Below are 23,139 nucleotides of genomic sequence, written 5' to 3' on the forward strand. Positions count from 1 at the left end.
AAAGCACGATGTACTCGTCCACCGTTACGAAATAAATAAAAAAATTGGTAGTTGAAAACAATTTTAAAAAGAGCTGTTTGTATTTTTTTTTCAATACTTTATATAATTTTCGTAATAAACAAGTAATATATTTTTCAATTATTGATGATTATTATAGTATGTATTAGTTTTCAAGCGCGGATCAATGGTAAAGGCCCGGGGCCCCAGGGGGGTTGATTTGTATTAACTTATAGGGGGGGGGGTATGTAGATTGAGTTTACTGAAATAATAAATAATAAGCTTACACATTATATAATAAAGATCAATAAATTTCTGATTAAAAATAGTTCGTATAGATATCGATAAAATAGTCGATATTTAATTCGCTTACTCGCTTTTGGTGGGACCAGTCTCTTAGACCAAATGTTTTCGACATTATTTTAACAAAGTTACGGAAAGTTCGAAAAAACGTCCAATACAATAAGTTGGCAACATCGCAACGGCTTGGTTTGGTCCATTAAGTTATTGCGATTTTTAATACTTTTATGAACCTCATAAACACAGTTAAAAGAGAAAAGTATAGGCAGTTATTTGAACCTTTCTTCAAAATTATAAAAACAATTTAAAAAAAACTCGTCTTAGAAAAAAGCGGATTTAATATTGCAAGTAAAACAATACTTTTCTCTCTCACTGTGATATCCACACATTTATAACAATAATGTAATTAAATTGCAACTAGCCTAAAATATTTATTCTATAAATTATACTATTTACCTATTTACTGAAGTCATATTGAATACGTACATATATATAACGCTGGAACACTGTAAACAATCTCACATAACTATATCTACAAGCAACATGTATCATACACTATGTTATATGTTTATTACATGAAGAAAAATTGATATTTTATAAACATTTGATAGAACCGAGTATAAAGTACGGAAATTTGACCATTTTATACATAAACATTTAGCCTCCTTTTACTCGCGCAATCGTCTATAAAACACTACCAAATCTTTCATTCACTTAATAAGTATAATATATCAAACAATATGAAAAAGTACCGTACAGCACTTGAACATTTGCATACTTTATAGAATAGAATGGACATATCGCCGATATCGCCAGCTGCCAAGAAGTCCTATTTCGTGAGTTTGGTAAAAAATAATCAAGCAGTTAAAATACTTTTTAATTATATTGTGTATCATTGCTTTTCAAAGGCTATTTCTTATACCATAAGACATCTCTATCATAGGCCTTCTGGCATTTATAGTAGTCTATTCGTTACAGTTTAAGCATGGAAAATACAGCTGACACGTGGGGGTGTGGTGCCACTATCTACAAAGTGGCATTTTATAGTGTGGCAAGCCATTTTCATCAGTAGAAAAGGGTGGCAAATTTTGTCAGAGTATATTTGGCATTGGTTTTTGGAGGACTTGATGCACCCTATGGGCTATTGGAAATGACTACGTGATTGTAGATATAACTTATAAAAACTTGTCTAACTTTAGGAATGCTAAAAAATGTGGCCGATAAAAGCTAGCCGTCAAGTCTTGGTAACTTTTTAAAATATAAATTAAAGTTAATAATAATTTAACATTGAGTTATAGAAATTGTCTTTTTAGAGGATATAAATTCACAGATAGCGATAATTAAACAGTATGTATCATTATGTTCAAGGCCTTAAGTTTTCAAGCCGGTACATAAAATACGATGTTTAATTTCTTATATTTCATTGATATGTTTAAAACAATTAAAACCGGGAAACAGTACAGGCGTAAGACCTGACGGATAGAGTACTCATTGAAAGCGCCCTAGCATACTACATAAACTGCTGGACAAAATGTTTGTTAGCGTTCATGTCTTAATGGATAACAAATGACACAATTTTGTTAAAGTTACTCTTAAAAAGCATCACTTTAGGCAATAAGACCTTAAGCTTGCTTGACTGCTCGAGTCCTATGGATGTTAAGCTCGCCATAAAATAAGTAGAGATGGCCATAATGTTTTACCATCGTAGACACTTTACCTACGCTAAGTATCAGTGCGAACCAACTCAATGGAGAGACTGCAGAGAGAGATGTATACAAAATATGTACGACATAACATTTCCCTCTAAATCTGCACTGAGAAAGCATTGGTAAAAGTAAAGTCTACTGTTCCTCGTATATCTCTAGTCGAACTCGCATAGGGTTTAAGTTGCACTGCTGTCTATTGTTGCATGCATTTAATTAACCAATCGAATGTTAAAATGCAACGAAAAACGCATACGTAGCGAAACGAAAGAATGAGATCACCTTAAAGTACCAGGGTCACATGAGCGGAGATCAGTGGGCGGGCGCACTCCGGTGAAGGAGGCGGGCTGCTCGTTGGTGAAGAAAGGCCTGACTGGCCGCTCTAATAAATCTTATCGCTGTACATCTCTAGTCGAATCCCAGACGCAGTGTAAACAGACATGAGCGCTAACAAACAGTAGCTGAGATCACCTTAAAGTACCAGGGTAGCATGGAATGAGCGGAGATCAGTGGCCGGGCACGCCGGTGAAGGAGACGGGCTGCTCGTTGGTGACGAAAGGCCTGACTGGCTCCGATAATCTGACTGTACATCTCTAGTGGAATCTCAGCAGTTAGTATGTAAATGTTATCGCTATGTACGTGATTCCCCGAACATGTCTAGGTAGTGAAATCCCATCAGTGAAAACAGACATGAGCGCTAACAAACAGTAGCTGAGATCACCTTAAAGTACCAGGGTAGCATGGGATGAGCGGAGATCAGTGGCCGGGCACGCCGGTGAAGGAGACGGGCTGCTCGTTGGTGACGAAAGGCCTGACTGGCTCCGATAATCTGACTGTACATCTCTAGTGGAATCTCAGCAGTTAGTATGTAAATGTTATCGCTATGTACGTGATTCCCCGAACATGTCTAGGTAGTGAAATCCCATCAGTGAAAACAGACATGAGCGCTAACAAACAGTAGCTGAGATCACCTTAAAGTACCAGGGTAGCATGGGATGAGCGGAGATCAGTGGCCGGGCACGCCGGTGAAGGAGACGGGCTGCTCGTTGGTGACGAAAGGCCTGACTGGCTCCGATAATCTGACTGTACATCTCTAGTGGAATCTCAGCAGTTAGTATGTAAATGTTATCGCTATGTACGTGATTCCCCGAACATGTCTAGGTAGTGAAATCCCATCAGTGAAAACAGACATGAGCGCTAACAAACAGTAGCTGAGATCACCTTAAAGTACCAGGGTAGCATGGGATGAGCGGAGATCAGTGGCCGGGCACGCCGGTGAAGGAGACGGGCTGCTCGTTGGTGACGAAAGGCCTGACTGGCTCCGATAATCTGACTGTACATCTCTAGTGGAATCTCAGCAGTAGCGTAGTATGTAAATGTTATCGCTATGTAAGTGATTCCCCGAACATGTCTAGGTAGTGAAATCCCATCAGTGAAAACAGACATGAGCGCTAACAAACAGTAGCTGAGATCACCTTAAAGTACCAGGGTAGCATGGGATGAGCGGAGATCAGTGGCCGGGCACGCCGGTGAAGGAGACGGGCTGCTCGTTGGTGACGAAAGGCCTGACTGGCTCCGATAATCTGACTGTACATCTCTAGTGGAATCTCAGCAGTTAGTATGTAAATGTTATCGCTATGTACGTGATTCCCCGAACATGTCTAGGTAGTGAAATCCCATCAGTGAAAACAGACATGAGCGCTAACAAACAGTAGCTGAGATCACCTTAAAGTACCAGGGTAGCATGGGATGAGCGGAGATCAGTGGCCGGGCACGCCGGTGAAGGAGACGGGCTGCTCGTTGGTGACGAAAGGCCTGACTGGCTCCGATAATCTGACTGTACATCTCTAGTGGAATCTCAGCAGTAGCGTAGTATGTAAATGTTATCGCTATGTAAGTGATTCCCCGAACATGTCTAGGTAGTGAAATCCCATCAGTGAAAACAGACATGAGCGCTAACAAACAGTAGCTGAGATCACCTTAAAGTACCAGGGTAGCATGGGATGAGCGGAGATCAGTGGCCGGGCACGCCGGTGAAGGAGACTGGCTGCTCGTTGGAGACGAGGCCGGCGCGCGGCGCCGTGGGCAGCCCGGACTCGATGGTGGCGGCCGACGTCCGCATCTCGTCCGCTGACGCCCTAAACCAAACAGATAGGTTAGCTTAGTTGTCTTTGACATATTTATTCGGCGCGCATGCATCGACAAGTCAGTTCACCAGCAGGGTTAGTACATGATTGGCGCGAGAATATATTCCCGCAAGATAGACTACCGATCCTTATGTCATTAATATAATTAGAACAAGACGCGTGATCTATCACGCGGCGACATACTCTCGCGACAATCATGTGCTAGGCCTGCAGGCGGTAGTGGCCGGGTAGTAAGGACTTATAGCCGCGTGAGTTTGAAGAGTTTAGTTTTTTTAATAAGTTAATTTAACAGCTTACGAAATCAAAATACAATACAACAATTAAGGCATCAAATAAAATGTAAACAACCCGGACACGTACGAGTATGCTCTAGAAACTCATCATCATCATCATCGTCCTTGCGTTATCCCGGCATTTGCCACGGCTCATGGGCCTGGGGTCCGCTGTGACAACTAATCCCAAGATTTGGCGTAGGCACTAGTTTTACGAAAGCGACTGCCATCTGACCTTCCAACCCAAAGGGTAATTAGGCCTTATTGGAATTAGTATGCTCTATAAACTGAAAGTAAATATTTATAGTATAACGAAAACGCTGAAATAAAATAACTAAATGACTAAAATACAATGCAAAATATAATTTAATAGCGCTATTACATGCCCTGTGCTACATAAAATGTTTGCTATTAAAAACAACGCCATCTAGCGGTTGAGTGTTATTTGTCTTTAGTTGAAACGTCTAAAGAACGACAAGAATAATGCAAATAAAATAAAAGTATACAGTCCTTTTGATCACATGCCTTGTGCTATAGAACGGAAAAGATTTTTTTTTCTAGCAATACTGCCATCTAGCGGTTGGGTGTTACTTACTTTTACTTGAAACGCCGCACGTCCAATGAAGAACGACAAGAAAAATGCAAAATAAATGAATTCTAATTGCGCATTCACATGCCATGTTCTACAGAACAAATAAAAAGTTTGCTAGCAATAATGCCATCTAGGGGTGGTGTGTTAACGCCACTCGTCGACTGAAGAACGACAAGAAAAATGCAAAACAAAATAGAAAGAGTACTCTACGATGGCATGCCTCTTGTGCTGCTGTGCTACAGAATGAAATAAAATTTAGCGCGAACAGCGCCATCTAGAGATAGACAAGTGAGTTGCCTTTAGTTGGGGCGCCACACGTTGGGGTCCTCCATGAGCGTGGCGTGATGGTCCTGCGCAACTCAAGTGCGACAAGAATAGAGTTAAATGAAAGTAGAATACTAACCGCGGTACGCGTGATCGCATGCCTTGTGCTACAGAACGAAATAAAAGTTTGCTAGTAAGAACAACGCCATCTAGCGGTAGACGTCAGGGTCCTCTATGAACAACTAAAGAGCGACAAAAATAACGTAAAATAAAAGTAGATTAACCGCGCAATTCGCAATTGCATGCCTAGTGCCAAAAATGAAAAAAAAAAAGTTTGGTAGCGAAAAGTACAGCGGCATCTAGCGATAGACAGGTGAGTTGCCTTTAGTTGGGGCGCCAGACGTCGGGGTCCTCCATGAGCGTGGCGTGCTGGTCCTGCGGCGCCGCCGCGCCGGGGGGCGTGGCGCCGCCCGCCGCCATGGCCGCCATGTCGTCGCGCGTGCCCCTGAGCCCAGTCATGCCGTAATATTGTAGCGATTCTTTATTTTCAAATAGTATACGACGTTTCGTTTTCATCTACGAGGCTTTTTGGTGTACATTATGTTTTTCGAATTTGTGTGGTAATTTACTAGAGGTACTTTACATCGCCGAGTCAATCATCTTCAACTCAGAGTCGATTTAATTCAGAATCTATCACGTTACTACTATCTCGTTAGTTAAACTTTTTTGAGTCAGTAAATATATAATTCTCGCCCGATTTTCTTGCCCGATTATAACTTCAATTTGCATAAAATCTTCATTTTATAGTAAAAAATCTTACAAAAAACAAACCAAAAATTGCTATCGGAATGATTTGCTTCGCCCATAGTAAATTTAGGTAACCTGCATTTTACATGAAATACCTATTGTTGCCATAGAATATAAAAGTTTAAATATGTTCCAACAAATAAAGACTAGCAACCCATATAATGATTGTATTGTTTTCTTATTATTTATTGAAATAGACCTATTACAGATAACGGAATTATTCTTCAACAGACCTCAACGGACACAAGGTCACAAACCTTTTTTTGCCCAATAAAAACTAGACCACAAAACATCTAAGGAAGTAGTCTCAATGTGTAATAGAGCGTACACAATGCTCCGGAAGTCGCAAGGACGAACACCTACAGGAGACGAAAATAAATATTGCATCTTTACTTATCTAATCAGAGACGCTAGAAATAAGAACATAACCTAAACAACGCCGCGAGAATGGAATATTTCGTACATGGGTTGCTAAAAAAATTCTAAACACGCACTTTTAACGCCATGCGCTTTGAAATATTTGTGAACATTTTTGATGCTCCGATACTTATACATATATGATGTCGTTGTCGATTATAGGTAAATGTTCCCCTGAACATATTGTTCACATTTACCTACCTAGAAATATGTGGCAATCCAAATCAAAATGGGACCCTATGGCAGATGGCGCTTACGTCATCCATTAGTACAGTTATAGACCAATCGACATAAAGTCCCTTTTGATATGGACAACCATAAAACCTAGATATGACTATAAAAAGTAATTATGAATAAAACGATGAGTTTGATTACGTTATCCACTTATTTTATGAGCAAAAAACGCATGTACAAGTGTTATCGGCCTCGTTAGTGACAATAATGCAATAAGTACAGCGCTAATGAACCATCAGCCCGCATTGTCAGTAACCACACTATTAATAATACTACATTTGCATAATAACTAACACAAATGACATAGATATAGATTCTAGAAGAGTCTAGGATATAGGGTATAACTATGAAGAATTTATTTGTTTGTCTTGTAAGGAACAGCGGGGCAAATCTCGACTGGGGGCCACTGTAACAAATCAATTTTTTCATTATTACACTATGATGTTGAGTTCTACATGTATCCACTGAACACGCCTACCATATATAACCGGTGGATACTCTATTTAATAATGCAAACATTGTAAAACATGGAAAAATGGACCAGTGCAATGGACATTTGCCCCCCAGTGAAGATTTGCCCCGCCGTACCTTAATACAAATTGATGTATGTCTGTTTTGATGATGTATTGATGTATGCCGTGTGGTGACGGGTTAAGAATTTCACCACCTCCTTTCTTCCCGTGGGTGTCGTAGAAGTCGATGTGGGATGGGTTAAATTGTGGCCTAGGCGAGAGGCTGGCAACCTGTCACTACAATGTCACAATTTGGATTTCTTTCAACCCCTTTTTGCCAAGAGTGGCACTGAAACTTAGTAGTTCATATGCTCTACCTACGCCTTTCCGGGATACAGGCGTGATTATATGTATGTATGTATGTCTGTGCTCAGAATTGTAAAATGTAACATCGTGTAGCTTAAAACTTGACTTAAGGGTGTTAGTTTAGTACAGTTACGATCTTTGATAGTTGTCCATTTAAGGTTCTGGCTAAATTAAATATCCCGTGGCACAAGTATTGAACAACCAGTTTAGCTGGGACCATAAGTAGCTCATTAGACTTATATTGACCGGGATATAGACTGTGATTACCTTTTTGATTTTTGTTTATCCGATGTTTCGGAAGCTCGACAAAATCGATTTTCGGTCAATATAAGTCTAACGAAAATAACCGTGAATCATTCAAAACTCATAAGTAGCTCATCGATCATGGCTGGACTAACAAAAATAAAGTATGATAAAGGTTTTTTTTTAGAGCTAGTAGTCCAATATTGTATGACTCTCGTTCGGAATTCAAAACCTATTACACTGGTCAAAAAGAGAAATAAAAAAACAAAGTGTGATGTAAAGCTGAATTTTTGGTATGTTATTTGGGGTCCTTGGAGGAATGTAGGACTATATTTTGCAAGCAAAAAAATGGTGTGCTAACTTCGTAATTTAAAAAAAAAAGTAAAAAATCAGACTTTTTTTGGTATTTGCCGTTTTATTAAAAAACTATGCATTTTTGGTCAAAAGTTGCTTTGTAATGTTGAAAGCGCATTAAATTCCAAACAGTTTGACATCTTTTTTATCAATGTCCGTCAAATATTTTTTGAGATATGAAGCGTCAAAAAAAGAACATTTTTCCCCTTTCTATGAAAATATTCCTTTTGCTAATATTTTGAGACAGATATCAGCAAAACAACTCAGGCTATTACATAAAATGTAGAAAATTTCACTAGCTTTCATTTAAGACCAAAAGTGTGCCAGTTATTTAAAAACCGGCCAAGAGCGTGTCGGGCCACGCTCAGTGTAGGGTTCCGTAGTTTTCCGTATTTTTCTCAAAAACTACTGAACCTATCATGTTCAAAACAATTTTCCTAGAAAGTCTTTATAAAGTTATTTTTTTCATATTTTTTAAACATATGGTTCAAAAGTTAGAGGGGGGACGCACTTTTTTTCCTTTAGGAGCGATTATTTCCGAAAATATGAATATTATCAAAAAACCCTTATTCATTTTTAAATACCTATCCAACAATATATCACACGTTGGGGTTGAAATGAAAATAAATATCAGCCCCCACTTTACATGTAGGGGGTACCCTAATAAAACATTTTTTTCCATTTTTTATTTTTGCACTTTGTTGGCGTGATTGATATACATATTGGTACCAAATTTCAGCTTTCTAGTGCTAACGGTTACTGAGCTGAGATTATCCGCGGACGGACGGACGGACGGACGGACGGACGGACGGACGGACAGACAGACAGACAGACATGGCGAAACTATAAGGGTTCCTAGTTGACTACGGAACCCTAAAAAATAGGATTATATCGTAAGTCTAGTATAACTGGATCAGAAATAATCGGTGGATGGTAATGGCATAGTTTACATATATTTACAGGAGGTGTAGCGGAGAATAAATTATTATTATTTGGGGGCTGTTCAAGTATTACTCAGACACATATTTGCGTATATCAAATCAACATTTATTTAGTAAGTTAAATTTACGGTCAAAAAGACCTCAGGATCGCCGCTTGGCGGAAAAAATATTTACGAGTAGAAAACCCTCATTAATTGAATCAGATTGTTCCGAAATTGTTCTTGTACGGACTGGTTTTTAAAGCATATCACTGAGGGTCAATAACATCGAATTCGATGCAATCTCACGAGCGTTGTCGTGGACGTGCCCGAATCATAGTATTCTCCGTTTAACGAAATATCAGTACATAGTATGTGTTGTATTGCACGCGCAGGTCTCTCACCGCCGCGCAGGTGTAGTCGGACCATAACTCGACAGTATACAATACACGCTTGTACAAAAACTGAGGAACAGCTGTCTTTTTACGCTGTCACTAGTTCACTACATTTGGCGAATCTTCTAGCCAACATGTTTGCCCTTACTGCGGTGGCTCGCCTCTGCCTTTCTATGTCTTCCTGGTCTTTTAAACTGGACAAGATGTGACCAAGATATTTGACTTCGTGGACTCTCCGCAATTTAACTCCATCAAGCAAAAGAGGTGGTACATGTGTGGGCATATTGTGCTGCCTCCATGAGCATAAATTCAGACTTGTCCGGATTGTATGGCGTATCTCTCGCATTCTGCAAGTATCTTACGCATAGCTCCCACAGATGGTGCTAGTAGGACCATATCGTCTGCATATGCGATGTGATTTATCATTTGCCCATTGATGGAGCAGCCAACCTCGGTACTGGTCAAAGCCTGCGACAGCCCATCCATGTACACGCTGAAGAGAGCCGGAGACATACTGCCTCCTTGTCTCACGCCACAGTTTAGCCCGCTGGCTGTGGAGAGAGTTGACTTCCATCTTACTACGTTCTTCTGCTGGGAATACCACTTCTCCAGTATCTTAATAATTGGCGTGGGCGCTTTCCGTTCCCCTAGTTTATTCCACAGCAATTGGTGGTCAAATACAACTCAAGTGGACTTTCTATCACTACAGTTGTGCCATCAAGATGCAGAACCAGGACCCTCAAAAAGGAAAATGTAAAAGGAAAATGTAGTGTGAGTGTGGCCTGTCACACTACAATGTAACTAATTCTGTTTTATTTTTCTAGTTTACTAAACTTCAAAATTTTACTGTATTTTATTTCTTCATTAGTAATAGTCAAATCGATGCAAAGTTAGCTTAGACAATTTTTTCAGATAAACGGATATCAAAGAAATTAAGATCGAATAGATAGCACTTTCAACCTAAAACTTTTAGCGTAAACTATTTTACCTTAACCAATCTACCAGACTCTTGGCTTCTCTATTTATAGATTTTTTTTTGTTTACCAAAGTAACCATTCGTCTTACTGACCTTTATTTGCACTAAAACTAAAGCAAAATAAATTTTATACAATGTTATATTGCAATATATATCATATCATGAAGTATTTTGCAGATATTTGTCCAAAAATATTGGCAAAACGCTACATTTTATACTTATAAATGCGTCAAAAATTAACCTTTTTTGACGCTTCATATCTCGAAAACTATTTGACGGACATTGATAAAAAAGGTGTCAAACTGTTTAAAATTTAATGCGCTTTCAAGATTACAAAGCAACTTTTGACCAAAAACGCATAGTTTTTTAATAAAAAAATAAAAACCAAAAAAAGTCCGATTTTTTTACTTTTTTTTTTAAATTACGAAGTTAGCACACTTTTTTTTTGCTTGCAAAATATAGTCTTACATTCCCCCAAGGACTCCAAATAACATACCAAAAATCCAGCTTTACATCACACTTTGTTTTTTTAGCCGATTTTCATGTAAGATTTGACCGGTGTATATAACGAACGAGAAAGACGGCCTGTTTGAGGGCTTGCGTCTTTGCGAACCTTGAATCTGTCGCATCGCCACTTTTTATTTTATTACACAAGATCTACGATTTTTTTTGGAAATTGAACTTTACACTAGTACGAATGCAACACTCATTACAGAGTTTATGCTTCTCAATAAAGTTTAGTCAGTGAACATGGTACTCACTTCTTGCCGAGCGCCATCATTCCGTAGATGACGCCGGTGGCGAAGATCAACCCCGAGCCGAACCAGGTGCTCAGGCTCAGGAAGCACAGGAAGAACGGGGGGAGGGCCAGCCTGGAAACAACAATGTCATTAAGAGGATACGGTAGCGAAAATGCTATAACAGACAAACAGACAGACAGACAGACACGTCAAACTTATAACACCCCGTCGTTTTTGCGTCGGGGGTTAAAAATGGAAAGGAGCCCCCCTTTCAACTTGGGAATTTAAGTTAAACATAAAAGTGTTATTAACTAGATTTATCAAAAAAAAATTTGTCCATTAAGAACAACTCAGTCAAAAGATATTTCAAAAAAATCTTTAAAATCGAGGTTCCGCTCTCGACTCTTTCCTCCTTCAAAATTTAATCAATCGGAACGAAATTTGAGAATCTGAATATAGGTAGTTTCAACTCAGTTGAGGCCACGCACACTATAACACTGTCATGTAATGACAACGAGATTTTGAAATTAGTGTTCTTACCGTGTACCGACTGCAGATTCAACAGTGAATTGTAAGAAAGACCAAAAAGTTTCTATTTACTATTTTGTTAAGAATTACGTCTATAGAACAATTTTCAAACCAGAAAATAAAATACTTATCTCCAGCGCCGGCCCGCGCACTCGATCAGGGTAGAGCGAGATACAGTTTTGGCGCCCCCTTGTTTAAACTTTTTTGGGGTCCGAACCCAAAACGCCATCGTTATAGATTCGCTTCGTCCGTCTGACACCTCACAAACATTAAATTAATAAAAATTATTATATTAACGCGAGCGAAGCGAGCGCGAAATTTTTTTCTATTATTGATGGGGAGATCTACATAAGCCCCTGTCTTTCATAGGCACACGTACCTACGCGAGGCTAAAGCTTTCCTACGAAACTGATAACAGTCGGAATTGAGCTTCATTTCAGGGCCAAGGCAAGACATGGGAGACAAAAGCAAATCGCGGCAAAGGCCAACTTGGACAGACATTGAAAAATCGAGATGTTTACGAGACTTCAACTGCAAAATTGCAGAGCTTGGAATTAAATAGGTTAATTATGCTCTCATGTTGTTCGACCTTTGGCATATTTTGGGGAATTTAGACTTCAGTATGCTTACGTTCCCGACTTCTAGGCCTTTTATCTCGTCATCGGTTTAATTTTTATAACACTAAGAGTTAATTAGGACACGGTAACTCGGTAGTCAGCGTCGGGATGCCATAATGGGCATCGGTGGTTTGCCATGTGCCCTTCGTTTTCGGACGTTTTGCGCCTCTGGCTTTAAGAGGGACTCCGCTTTGGATTGTCGGTCATGTCATTTGGATAGCGACGTAACTTTGTCGCTCAGCGTCGCAACAATGTGGTTCGTCAAGAGCTATTAGAATCATCTTTCACGGCGCCCTAGCAACAGCTCCCACCTTATATGAATGTTGTACATTTTGGCATTGTGGTGCAACTTTTCAGATAATCAGAATCACAAATCTAGACTTTAAACAGCTAAATAAAATTCGATCCCGGCTCCTCTCGCCAATTTAGGCTATGTGTGCGCCCACGTAATGACGATTTTGGCGCCCCCCTTACCATTCGGCGCCTAGAGCGGCCGCTCCACTCGCTCTACCCTTAATCCGGCCCTGCGGCTACGACACGAGCACTTGAGCGGTAAAAAATTTAAAGCGGTTAAAAAGGTAATACCTTTCACTCCCTTTACGACACACGACGTTTTGTATATGACCTGGTTTTATTATGCTACTAATTCCCTTGATAAGCTTAACGGTATGGTAATGAACGCAGTCGTAACTTGTGAATGAAATGTTTATAAATGTTGTGTAAATTATCTATGCTAACGAAACATAGTGTGTATACCTACTGAATTGTACAGTCAATGAAGAGTTGTATAAGGGACCATCCACACTCATCAGACGCATGTCTTGCGGCGCGCAACGGACGTCTCCGCCACGCCGCCCGAATGTAATTCAAAAAACGTCTCCCCAGTACATTTTGTATAGGAAGGACGTAAGACGCACCTCCAGACGTCGTGGCGCGCGCCGCAACGCCGCCGCGCGGCGGAGACGTCCATTGCGGACCGCAAGACATGCGTCTCATGAGTGTGGATGGTCCCGAACACTTTATTATATTGCAGTAAGGCGCAAATGGTTGGTAATGGTTTTGTATCAGCGCTGGAATTGATATTTCTGAATACAAACCCTTTTCAATTCAATGAGTATATGTTAAACATACCCAACATAAGCGGCCGCCTTCTGCCAGTAAGGTCGTGACTCAACCTTATCGGACAGCGTCTGCACATAGTCGATGAAGAAGCAGCAACACGGGCCTCGCAAACTATGACTATGAAGCCGGCTAGCATCTGCCAGATGCCAGCGATGAGGCACTGGACATCGAGGAGGATGATGCCCAGGCAGTTGAATAGGCCGAGGATTATTGCGACTGGAACCAAATAGGATAAGTTAAAATGGTATGTTTAAGAAGATGGCTTTACTTTACCACCGGCTTGGGATCCAGTAGTATCTGATAATGGAACAAGCACGAAGACTATGAGGCATTTGTGTTGTATGGATATTGACAAAAACAAACTGTCCAACAGGACATTTGCAGTTTGTTTTTGGTTCCTATCTTCAGAGACCCTTGTGGCCTAGCTCCAGCTCAAACCAGCACCTCATAGCTCACGATGGAGACTGTACAGATCTCTAATTTAAGTTTAGTTTCTGCCATTTACTTTTGCATATTGTATGTGATAAGAAAACAGATAGACAACTTAGTATGCACTTCTTGGTTTAGTTAAAAATATTTCACATAGTTAGTAATTTTCATACAAAGCAAACTTCCAGCAGTCATCAAACTGTCACTTCTGTTTGATAGTATTAGTAAAAAATAAACAATAATTATATGAACAAGGTTTATCTGACACTGGACAGTTGATGATTCATATGGGAACTGATAAGAAAAGTTGATAAGTAAAGAAAACACAAGTGCAAACAAATAAAAACCCAAATTATCAGCAAAAAAACTCAACATATGGATTTTCGGGTTCCAACTGTTCTAAATTTATTAATTATTACAATCAATCAAACAATCATCAGCATGTTGCATATTTTAGATGAAAATCAAATATTAGAAGAATATTAGAATTAGTGATTCAATGAGTATATATGTATATTATTGCCAGACATCGGATTCCGTGGGGCGAAACTTCTTGACAGCTAGGGACTTCCTATATCGATAAATTCATTTACTAATACTAGTTCTAAATACTAGTGATCACACAAAGGTTTGCTTATAATTTTTTTTTTTAAAGAGTATGCGCATGTGACACTGTTTGAGTTGCAGGCATCCATAGGTTACGGTAACCGCTTTCCACCGCACCGGACCGTATGCTTGTTTGCCACCGACGTAGTATAAAAAAGAATATATATATAATAAAATAAGAACTCAATTTTCTTCTTCTTTTTTTGAAAACGTTTTTAAAAGTTTACTCCTCACAATTTATTTTGACGCTATTTATTTTAGACGCTATGAATGAATTTCATACTGGTCTTCAGAACAATAGTTACAAAATACACAATGTTGGAGGCGGTCACTAGTATACATATAGAACTAGTATCGATAAATGAGTTTATCGATATAGGAAGTCCCTAGCTGTCAAGAAGTTTCACCCCACAGAATCCGATGTCTGATTATTGCTATGTCCTATCTTATGGTTAAGGGTTAAATGAAATTGTACATACAGACAAGCAAGCTAAAACTTGTTTTTTGTACAAATAGCAGCAAGGGTGACTATAAGCCGACATAACTGTATTGAGTTTTGAATGATTCACGGTTATTTTCATTAGACTTATATTGAATTTCAATCGTGAGGATGGCTTCAAACTATCTAATGTATGGATAGACCATCGAGTGTGAATGCGACCAGTGGTAACGCTGAAAGTGAACGCAGCCGACGCGCGCGAAGGAGGGTAGATCGCGCGCTGTCTATGCAACTTTAACATCCACCCGCCTTCGTCAGTTTTCCGTGATCATGATGCATGCAACTGCGTCGAAATATCGGGAGCTCGACAAAAATCAAAAAGGTAATCACGGTCTATATCCCGGTCAATATAAGTCTAATAATTGTACTGTTCTGTAGGCTGTTTCCACTATGACAATATTTTCTATATTTGATTCATTACAGAAACATAGACATACATATAGCAGGCAAACTCATTGATGACAACAAAAAACTAGTATTTGAAAAATGTTACACAAATTGACCCATTTATATGACCCAACAAGTAAATCAATTAAATAATTGTGAGAGTAATTAGCCGTCAATGATTGAGACGCCCACAATTTAGTTGAGGGTGCCAAAATTGGGACTGACAATAAATACCTACTAGATTAAAAATATTTATTTTCCTAGGCTTAATGGGTGTCTGATAAGATAATGAGTAACAATTAAAACCTGTAGTACCTAATGCGCACGGACTGTGAAAGGTGTTTAATATGCGTAATATTACGAGGTATTACGTACTGAAACTGCCAACTGTTCCCAAGCCTCGTCCAGCGTAGCGCATCCACCACGAAACATCGTCCTTCTGGATGTTGTCGCCGCCCGGCCGGGCCATAAGCATCGTAATCTTGTCTGTCAGCGACTGCAATCAAACAGCACATGGTTCACGATTCTTCAACACTTCAACAAGGATTAATAGTAAAATTACGATTAATTATTTCTTACCATTTTCGAAAAATCAATTCACTGTCTGCCTGCCTGCCTTGTCACCTGTCACATAAACTACAGATAACAAAGAAAATAGCAAAGACAAAGAATATCGCGTTCTCATTGCAAAAAAAAGACAAAAAAAGTCATGCTGGAATGACTAAACATAAATATTTCGTGTAAATAATATTATTTCATGATGTTTTCCGAAGTCACTCAAAGAAACATAACACAAGTTAGTGATGCAATCTGAGGGTAGATTTTTCCTGAACATTTATAATCCAATTCTGCGACAAAGAGAACAAATTTGCGTTTCGTTGTTTTTCGCAGGATATTATTAAAACTAATTCTATTTTTATATTTTGATGTAAAAAATAATGATGTAAGTTATTGTCTTGTGTATTTAATGGAAATAATCCATGTTTATTTTCAAACACATTATTAATCATATAGTTAGAAAAAAATTCCATCGAACAAAACGCTTTAAAAAAAATCCTATGTCGGTCGGCTTTGTAGCGGATGTCGTTTGTAATTTTACAAATTGCCAATTTTCTGCAAAAGTAGCTATAGCTCTGCAAGTTCCGTATTCTATTTGGAATTCATGAGGGTCTTTGATTAATATCAAAATGCAACCTATGACGATGCTTCCCAAGTTAGCAGATTCTAAGCAGACTATGTAAGTGAATACTTTAGTTTTTTCTTGGAATGAGTGGGACGAAAAACATTCTTGCAGTTTTACTTTGTATTTTCACATTGGCTGAATTAATCCCGATGTTCTCGACGCCAATGTTTTTATATGTATTTAGATATTTCATTCATAACCTGTTGAATATATGTATGATAGAAATGGTTTCAAATTGGTACTTCAAATTTGCTTACAGTACTGTCTGAAAATTATCCGAATTCATTAAGATCTCTGACTAAAACTTTACCTAATACCAATACACATCTAAAACAATACTGGGCCCCTAAGGCTTCACCATACCTTAAAATTCAAAATTAGTATGCCCTCTTAGCTCTGTATGACATCACTCAGTTCATTTTTATGTTTCCTATTAGATCTAAACATATTGCCAACAGCACACTACTTGGCGACATCTGCTCAATTCAATGCCATTCTAGTATTAAAAGTTTTATGACTCATTATGCTAATCATTGCAATAAAGTTTTACATAATTTTATCTTACTACCTCCTCTAAATTCCCTAAGTCAGCTTCCTCCTCTATAAAAGTACAGTAAAATAATTTCAATTGATGTTTGGTCCCTGTTCTTCAGTACTATACAGCCCTAAGACCACAAACTTTTTCTAGATCATTTTCCGAAGGCGATGGAGTTTGCAGTTCGGAAGTGTATGCGAGCGAGGTGGTGGTGACAACCAACGCCGGCAACCACAACCATGGCAGCTCCAAGGTGAAGCTGAAGAACCTGGTGGACTACAACTGGGAGCCCAAGTTCTACTCGGGGAACCTCCTGGCCGTGCATATGAGTGGGAAATACTTGGCATATTGTATTAAAGGTATAATTTACTTTACTCATTATACTCATTAGCATATTAAGAGTGAGGTGGGAAAGCTGGTCAGGACGAGAAGCTGAAAGAAAGCAGAAGAATTGACTTTTTAGGAATTCTGCAAGAAATGTAAAAAGTCTTAATATATCCTGCAGAAAGGAATCTTAGTATATGGAAGTATACAATTTTTTGTACATATTTCACAACAGTTACAACCCATTCTGAACTTTTTTTAATGTATCAAGTAATTTTGAAGCAATTTGTTCGATCTCACAAATATTTCTCTTATTGATATTTGCTTAGTTTGCCTTATCACCCCAGGACAGGGAGTGATCCCCAGGTGCCCTCTAATTGAAAATGACATAGTTGATTTTTTATCATTCCATTCAACCCATGAGAACAGTTGTTAACTTACAAATCAAATGTAATAAAATAAATAACTAAAGAATAGGTACTTTCAGTTTGTAATTTTACTTTAAAATTATAAAATTAAATAAATTTATCAAATTCATGGAACATTCAAATTACAGCTCCAAACACAATGAACCCTGGCACTTGGACAGGCATGGTGCGTGTGGTCTACAATCCTGAGATGGGAAATGATCGGAGAGCACTCATCAAAGGGATGAAAGGAGAGGTAATCTTATATCCATACATAATGCACTTGGAGTAAAAATTCTTACTCACTCATTATTTGAAGGCTCTAACACACCCCCTGATCCCTGTGGCGTTTCCATATCTGAGTCCATACCGACCAAGTAGCCTCACGAAGCAGTAGCCAGGTCCACACAGAGCGAGGCATGCTGCGAATCAATGTGCTCACGCAGCAAACGCAGGCTGAGGCAAGTTGCTCGGCCGAGCAAAACCCGCGCATGCCTCAGCCGAGACACGTCTAGATAGCACGCTTGCTGCTGAGCTGGGCTAATGCCTCGCGCGCGAAACATCCGAGCTCGTGCGCGCTCGTTTGCCTCGCTTGATGGCGATGGCCAATTTGATGGCGGCTTGCCCTTCAGTCAGCTGTTCTTTGGGAATACATAAGTATTTTATGTTACCTAACAAATATTTGTGTTTGCAGGTACAAGACCTCGCGTTCGCGCACATAATGAACCAGGTGGTGCTGGCCTGCATTGACGAACATGGCAACTTCTACGTCCATGAGATCGAACTTACTGACAGTGGCCTCAGGTAAATATATCCTCTTTTTAGTCACTGTATTCAGCTGCTGGTGGGCGATGGACTAACCTGTTACAAAAATATCACAATGTTGTTAATTTTGAACCTCTTAATTTTTAAATTGGCACTGGAACTTGAGCAGTTTCATGTGATCTGCCTACTTTTGGGTATAAAGGCGTGAGTTTATTATTATGTTTTGAGTTTTAAAAAAGATAGATAAAAAACTGGTTTAAAAGGATCATTTTCAAAGAGTAACGACCCCACCTACACAAGAATGCGCGGCGCATACTGCGGGCCAGAAACCTGCGTGCGCTCATGGTGTAGATTGGGTGCCCATGTTGAAAGTAACAGTGGGTAGTTCAGATCTCGCCGCGGTGACGCCGCCGGCCGAAAAAGATCCTCGGAAATGGATCAAAACATGTCAAGCGTTATTTCGACATGATTAAAAACGTGAATAACCCACTTAAAATATTGTAAATATGTTTAAGTCTCACGAAAGTTTTATGGTTAAAACCTTCAAACATCAACCAATCTCACGCGAGCTAATTTATCTGACATTGACATCCTACATAATAGAACTACAACCTTCAACATTCAGGTGCTGGCAAAACAACTCTACAGATAGTAGATAAATATAAAGATTTTTTATTTGCAAAATGTAGTGATTGACAGGGTTGGTAGGGACTGTATTTCATTTCATTTATTTCTTGCTTTTGTGGGTTTACAATAGATCTTACAACTAGACATCAGTGCTTTTACCACAAACCCTGTTAGGGCGCTGCATTATTATATACTTATAAACTAAAATATACAATATTTACAATGTACAATTTATATGCACAGTATGCACGTATGTACAAATAGATGTACCTACTAACATCATCGTTTTGTCATAGATGCACCCTGGCGTGTGAGATACGCGAGGACGCAGGCACTCCCGGCGGTCCGCACCGAGTCGTGTGGTGCCCCTACATCCCCGACGACCACGACGCCGAGCCCGACGATGTAGCGAGGTTACTGCTCACCACACACGAGAACAAAGGTACAGTGGCTCGCGTGGGGCACTCTGGCGCACGTCGAGTTGTCTGGTGCCCTAAGTGATGTGGTACTCTTTATTGATGACCATGATGACTGAAGATGTAACAAGCTGCTCTTCACACACGAGAATAAATGTCTGAGAATAGTTGCCTGATGTATTTGCGGACTTATACGAATTTTTCAGTTTCGAAATGCGCTTTCAATTTTTTTCTGGTATTTTGGGTGACCATGGGCGAAGATATTTCGTCATTACGGGTTCATCGTTGACAATTTAGAACGTTATACCTAAAACTTGTATTTACTTCCGCAGCTCGCATGTGGAACATCAGTGTTGTCGTCCGGGCGCTCTCCAGCACAGAAGGCGTCGGCGTCGGCTCAGCACTAACGCCAGTCATGGGCCGCGTGGCGGCGGGCGAGCACGGGCAGCCCATAGTCGACGCCGCTTTCTCTCCCGACGGAACTGCGCTGGCTACGGCTGCTGCTGATGGACTAGTCATGTTCTACCAGGTACACGACACACTAGCGCCATCCCTGTCTTACAGAGGGAGCGCCACACTAGCGCCATCTCACTGTCGAGTAGTTAGTCGCAAGCAAGCACGGTGTCGGTGTGGGGTGGCGGCGGGCGTACCGCGCTGGCTACTGCCGCTGCTGTTGGACTGGTCATGTTCTGTCAGGTACGTGTTGCATTTGTTTTAGTTGTCAACTGTTTCGAATGCGGAACGTCAGCGTGATCCGCGCTATAGCAAGGTCATTGACCCCACCTGTCGGCGCGCGGCGGCGGGCGAGCTCGGGCAGCCATCGTGGACGCCGCGTTTCTTTTGTTTTATTTTATTTGTCAACTGTTTCGAATGTGGAACATCAGCGTGGTCCGCGCGTGGCGACGGCGCCGCCCTGGCTACTGCTGCTGCTGATGGATTAGTTATGTTCTACCACCACTTACCAGGTACCTGCTGCAACTACGAGCTATCTACATAACCCTGACACTAGCGCCATCTCTGTCACTCTACAATGTATGCCAATGGAAGCGCAACACTAGCGCCGTCTCACCCTTGAGTAGTGTGACGCTAGCCTGCGAACGAGTATGCAGTAACTAAGTCATCACAGAATATCAGCGTGGTCCGCGCAGTCATAAGCAATCCCTTTGCGTCCTCTAGGCGTTTTATAAGTAACTTTATTATGAAACCGATAAAATAATTTACTAAAATGAATTCACCACACATACTACAGATCAAAGTAACCATATTTTCTTTTGCAGGTGTACACACACAATGAGAGCGCGCCGCGCTGCCTCCACAAATGGCAGCCGCACGACGGCGCTCCACTTTCCTGCCTCGCCTTCCTTGACAATCACAACAACACAGACACAGAGTAAGTCCATAAAAAAACCTGATAAAATTACTTCATTATGTCTTGAGATCAAAATCTACCCTCAAAAGGCTCCGTATGCGAGTTGAGGGTAAATTAAAATATTACACGAAGGTTAAAAACAGGTGCCCCCTTTCATCCCGTGGGTGTCGTAGAAGGCGACTGTGGGATATGAGTTAAATTGTGGCGTAGGCGAGAGGCTGGCAACCTGTCACTGCAGTGTCACAGTTTCGTTTTCTTTCAACCCCTTATGTGCCAAGAGTGGCACTGAAACCTGAGTAGTTTCATGTGCTCTGCCTAACCCTTCATGGGACACAGGCGTGATTGTATGTATGTATGTATACAACGTGTTACACCATCCACTGAAAACCCGAAAACAGTTTGTTCAGAATCAAGAGTAGAATCGATTAGGCTATATTTTAATGCAGGTTGTTTTTTTGTATTTAGTTTTTATTTTTTACGTGACTGGTCTAAAAGTTACAAACGCAACAGTTACTGTATCATTGATAGAGGATTGCATAGGGACATATCTACTTGGTACTGTTTTAATACTGGCTGTTCTTCTTATTAAAGATTGAATAGTCAAATGTTCCCTCTTGTGGCTTAGTGACAAGGTTCAATTTAGCATGGCAAAAATACGACAGTGCAGTTCCTATTACAACAAAGCGAATGTCAGTTGCTAATGTCACTACCGTATTTCAGGCAATAAGGGCTGTTTTTCTTATAATTTGTAACAAACTATCGCCTTATCGACTTTTGTTCGTGCCCAGTTTGTATGACTGACAATTGATAAGATACCTAAAGCTTATGCCTTTGCAATAAGGATTACGAATTGCCAGTAATCTGTGTGGACCATGATGACACACTTACACGTCACACATACGTAATCAACGAACGTAGAGTTACTAATCAACTAGAATTTCGAAAATAAAAGAAATAGCAATATCTTTAGAGATAATACACCGATTTTAGAATAAACTCTAAACTAACTCAAAATAATAAAAATATGTTGGGGTGTCTGAGGTTTTCAGTGGCTGGTGTAACACGTTGTATAAAAACAGGTCGCTCAGAACTACCGAAAACTACAGAGTAGTATGATCAGCTGCAAAAGTGCATGCCGAATTTATCAATGATACATTCATAATTTCTCCATGCACTTTTGCAGCTGATAGTACATCTTACGTATGCGAAAAATATAGAGAAATTATGAATTAGGAGCATTCCACGGGCTGTCCCGTATAAACGTGTTGTAGTGTGATCCACAGTAGGGACGTATTCCGTTAGTCCGTATACCGCTTCTCCGAGTGAGGTAGAATTAGCACAGCTTTAGACATTGGAAGATCTTCATGGAATGCTCCATTAATTCATTGATAAATTCGGCATGCACTTTTGCAGTCACAGAAATCGCTCGTTAGTATGAAGATGCTTACGCGTCGGAAAGCTGAAGCATGTTCACATTAACGAGTGACTTCTCAATTCTCATACATAAAATGCGGCTCCACCGGATATGGTATATGGTTCCACCCTTAAGGTGGTTTTCCACCGGCAGGGCGTGAATGGGCAGAGCTGGGAGGGAATTGAAATCCCCCGGACCCTTTTCCACTAAAAATTGCCATTAATAGCCATCGTGGGCCTGCGCGAGCCTGCGCGTGCCTGCCGCAGATTGTAGGTTTCATACGATACTCTGTCGAAAGCAATACGGTGCATTTTTACACTAATAAATATCTCAATTCAAGTCTCGCACATCCTCTTCAATCCGCGCCTCGCCATGTCTCGTCGCGCTCTGCCGGTAGAATACCACCTTCGAGTTAATTTGTACTCTAAATAGAAAGCAATACGGTTAATTTTTACACTAACTAATATTTCAATTCACGTCCCGCACATCCACGTCAATCCACTCCTCTCCACGCTAAGCCACTTTTTGTCTCGCTCTGCCGGTGGGAAACTAACATCAGAGTTAATTTATACTTTAAGTCGGGAGCAATACAGTTCATTTTTACATTAACAAATATCTCAATTAAAGTCCCGCACATCCAAGTCAATCTTTACTATTTCCACCAAAGATGCGCCGGGCGAGAATTTAAAATTCGCCATACAAATTTCAATTCCCTCTCCGATCTGCCCATTCA

At 40.1% G+C, this 23,139-nt stretch overlaps 2 protein-coding genes across 2 annotated transcripts in view; one reads left to right on the top strand and one right to left on the bottom strand.

Moving 5' to 3' along the window:
- Nucleotides 1–260: 260 nt before the first annotated feature.
- LOC125227604 (calcium channel flower) lies at nt 261–16,029 on the bottom strand. The gene is given in 6 exon segments (XM_048131948.1): nt 261–4,138; nt 11,200–11,310; nt 13,455–13,548; nt 13,551–13,661; nt 15,742–15,862; nt 15,946–16,029. Coding segments are annotated over 6 exon segments (564 nt in total). The 5' UTR covers nt 15,949–16,029; the 3' UTR covers nt 261–4,014.
- Nucleotides 16,030–16,438: 409 nt separating this feature from the next.
- The window catches only part of LOC125226936 (enhancer of mRNA-decapping protein 4), a 61,982-nt gene continuing 55,281 nt past the window's right edge, over nt 16,439–23,139 (top strand). Inside the window, 7 exon segments of the mRNA XM_048131117.1 lie at nt 16,439–16,603; nt 17,238–17,443; nt 17,965–18,071; nt 18,510–18,619; nt 19,504–19,649; nt 19,956–20,152; nt 20,901–21,013. Of these exon segments, the coding sequence (XP_047987074.1) occupies nt 16,554–16,603; nt 17,238–17,443; nt 17,965–18,071; nt 18,510–18,619; nt 19,504–19,649; nt 19,956–20,152; nt 20,901–21,013 (929 nt within the window). The 5' untranslated portion in view covers nt 16,439–16,553.

Source organism: Leguminivora glycinivorella, chromosome 6 (genome assembly GCF_023078275.1).
Source record: "Leguminivora glycinivorella isolate SPB_JAAS2020 chromosome 6, LegGlyc_1.1, whole genome shotgun sequence".
NCBI lineage: Eukaryota > Metazoa > Arthropoda > Insecta > Lepidoptera > Tortricidae > Leguminivora > Leguminivora glycinivorella.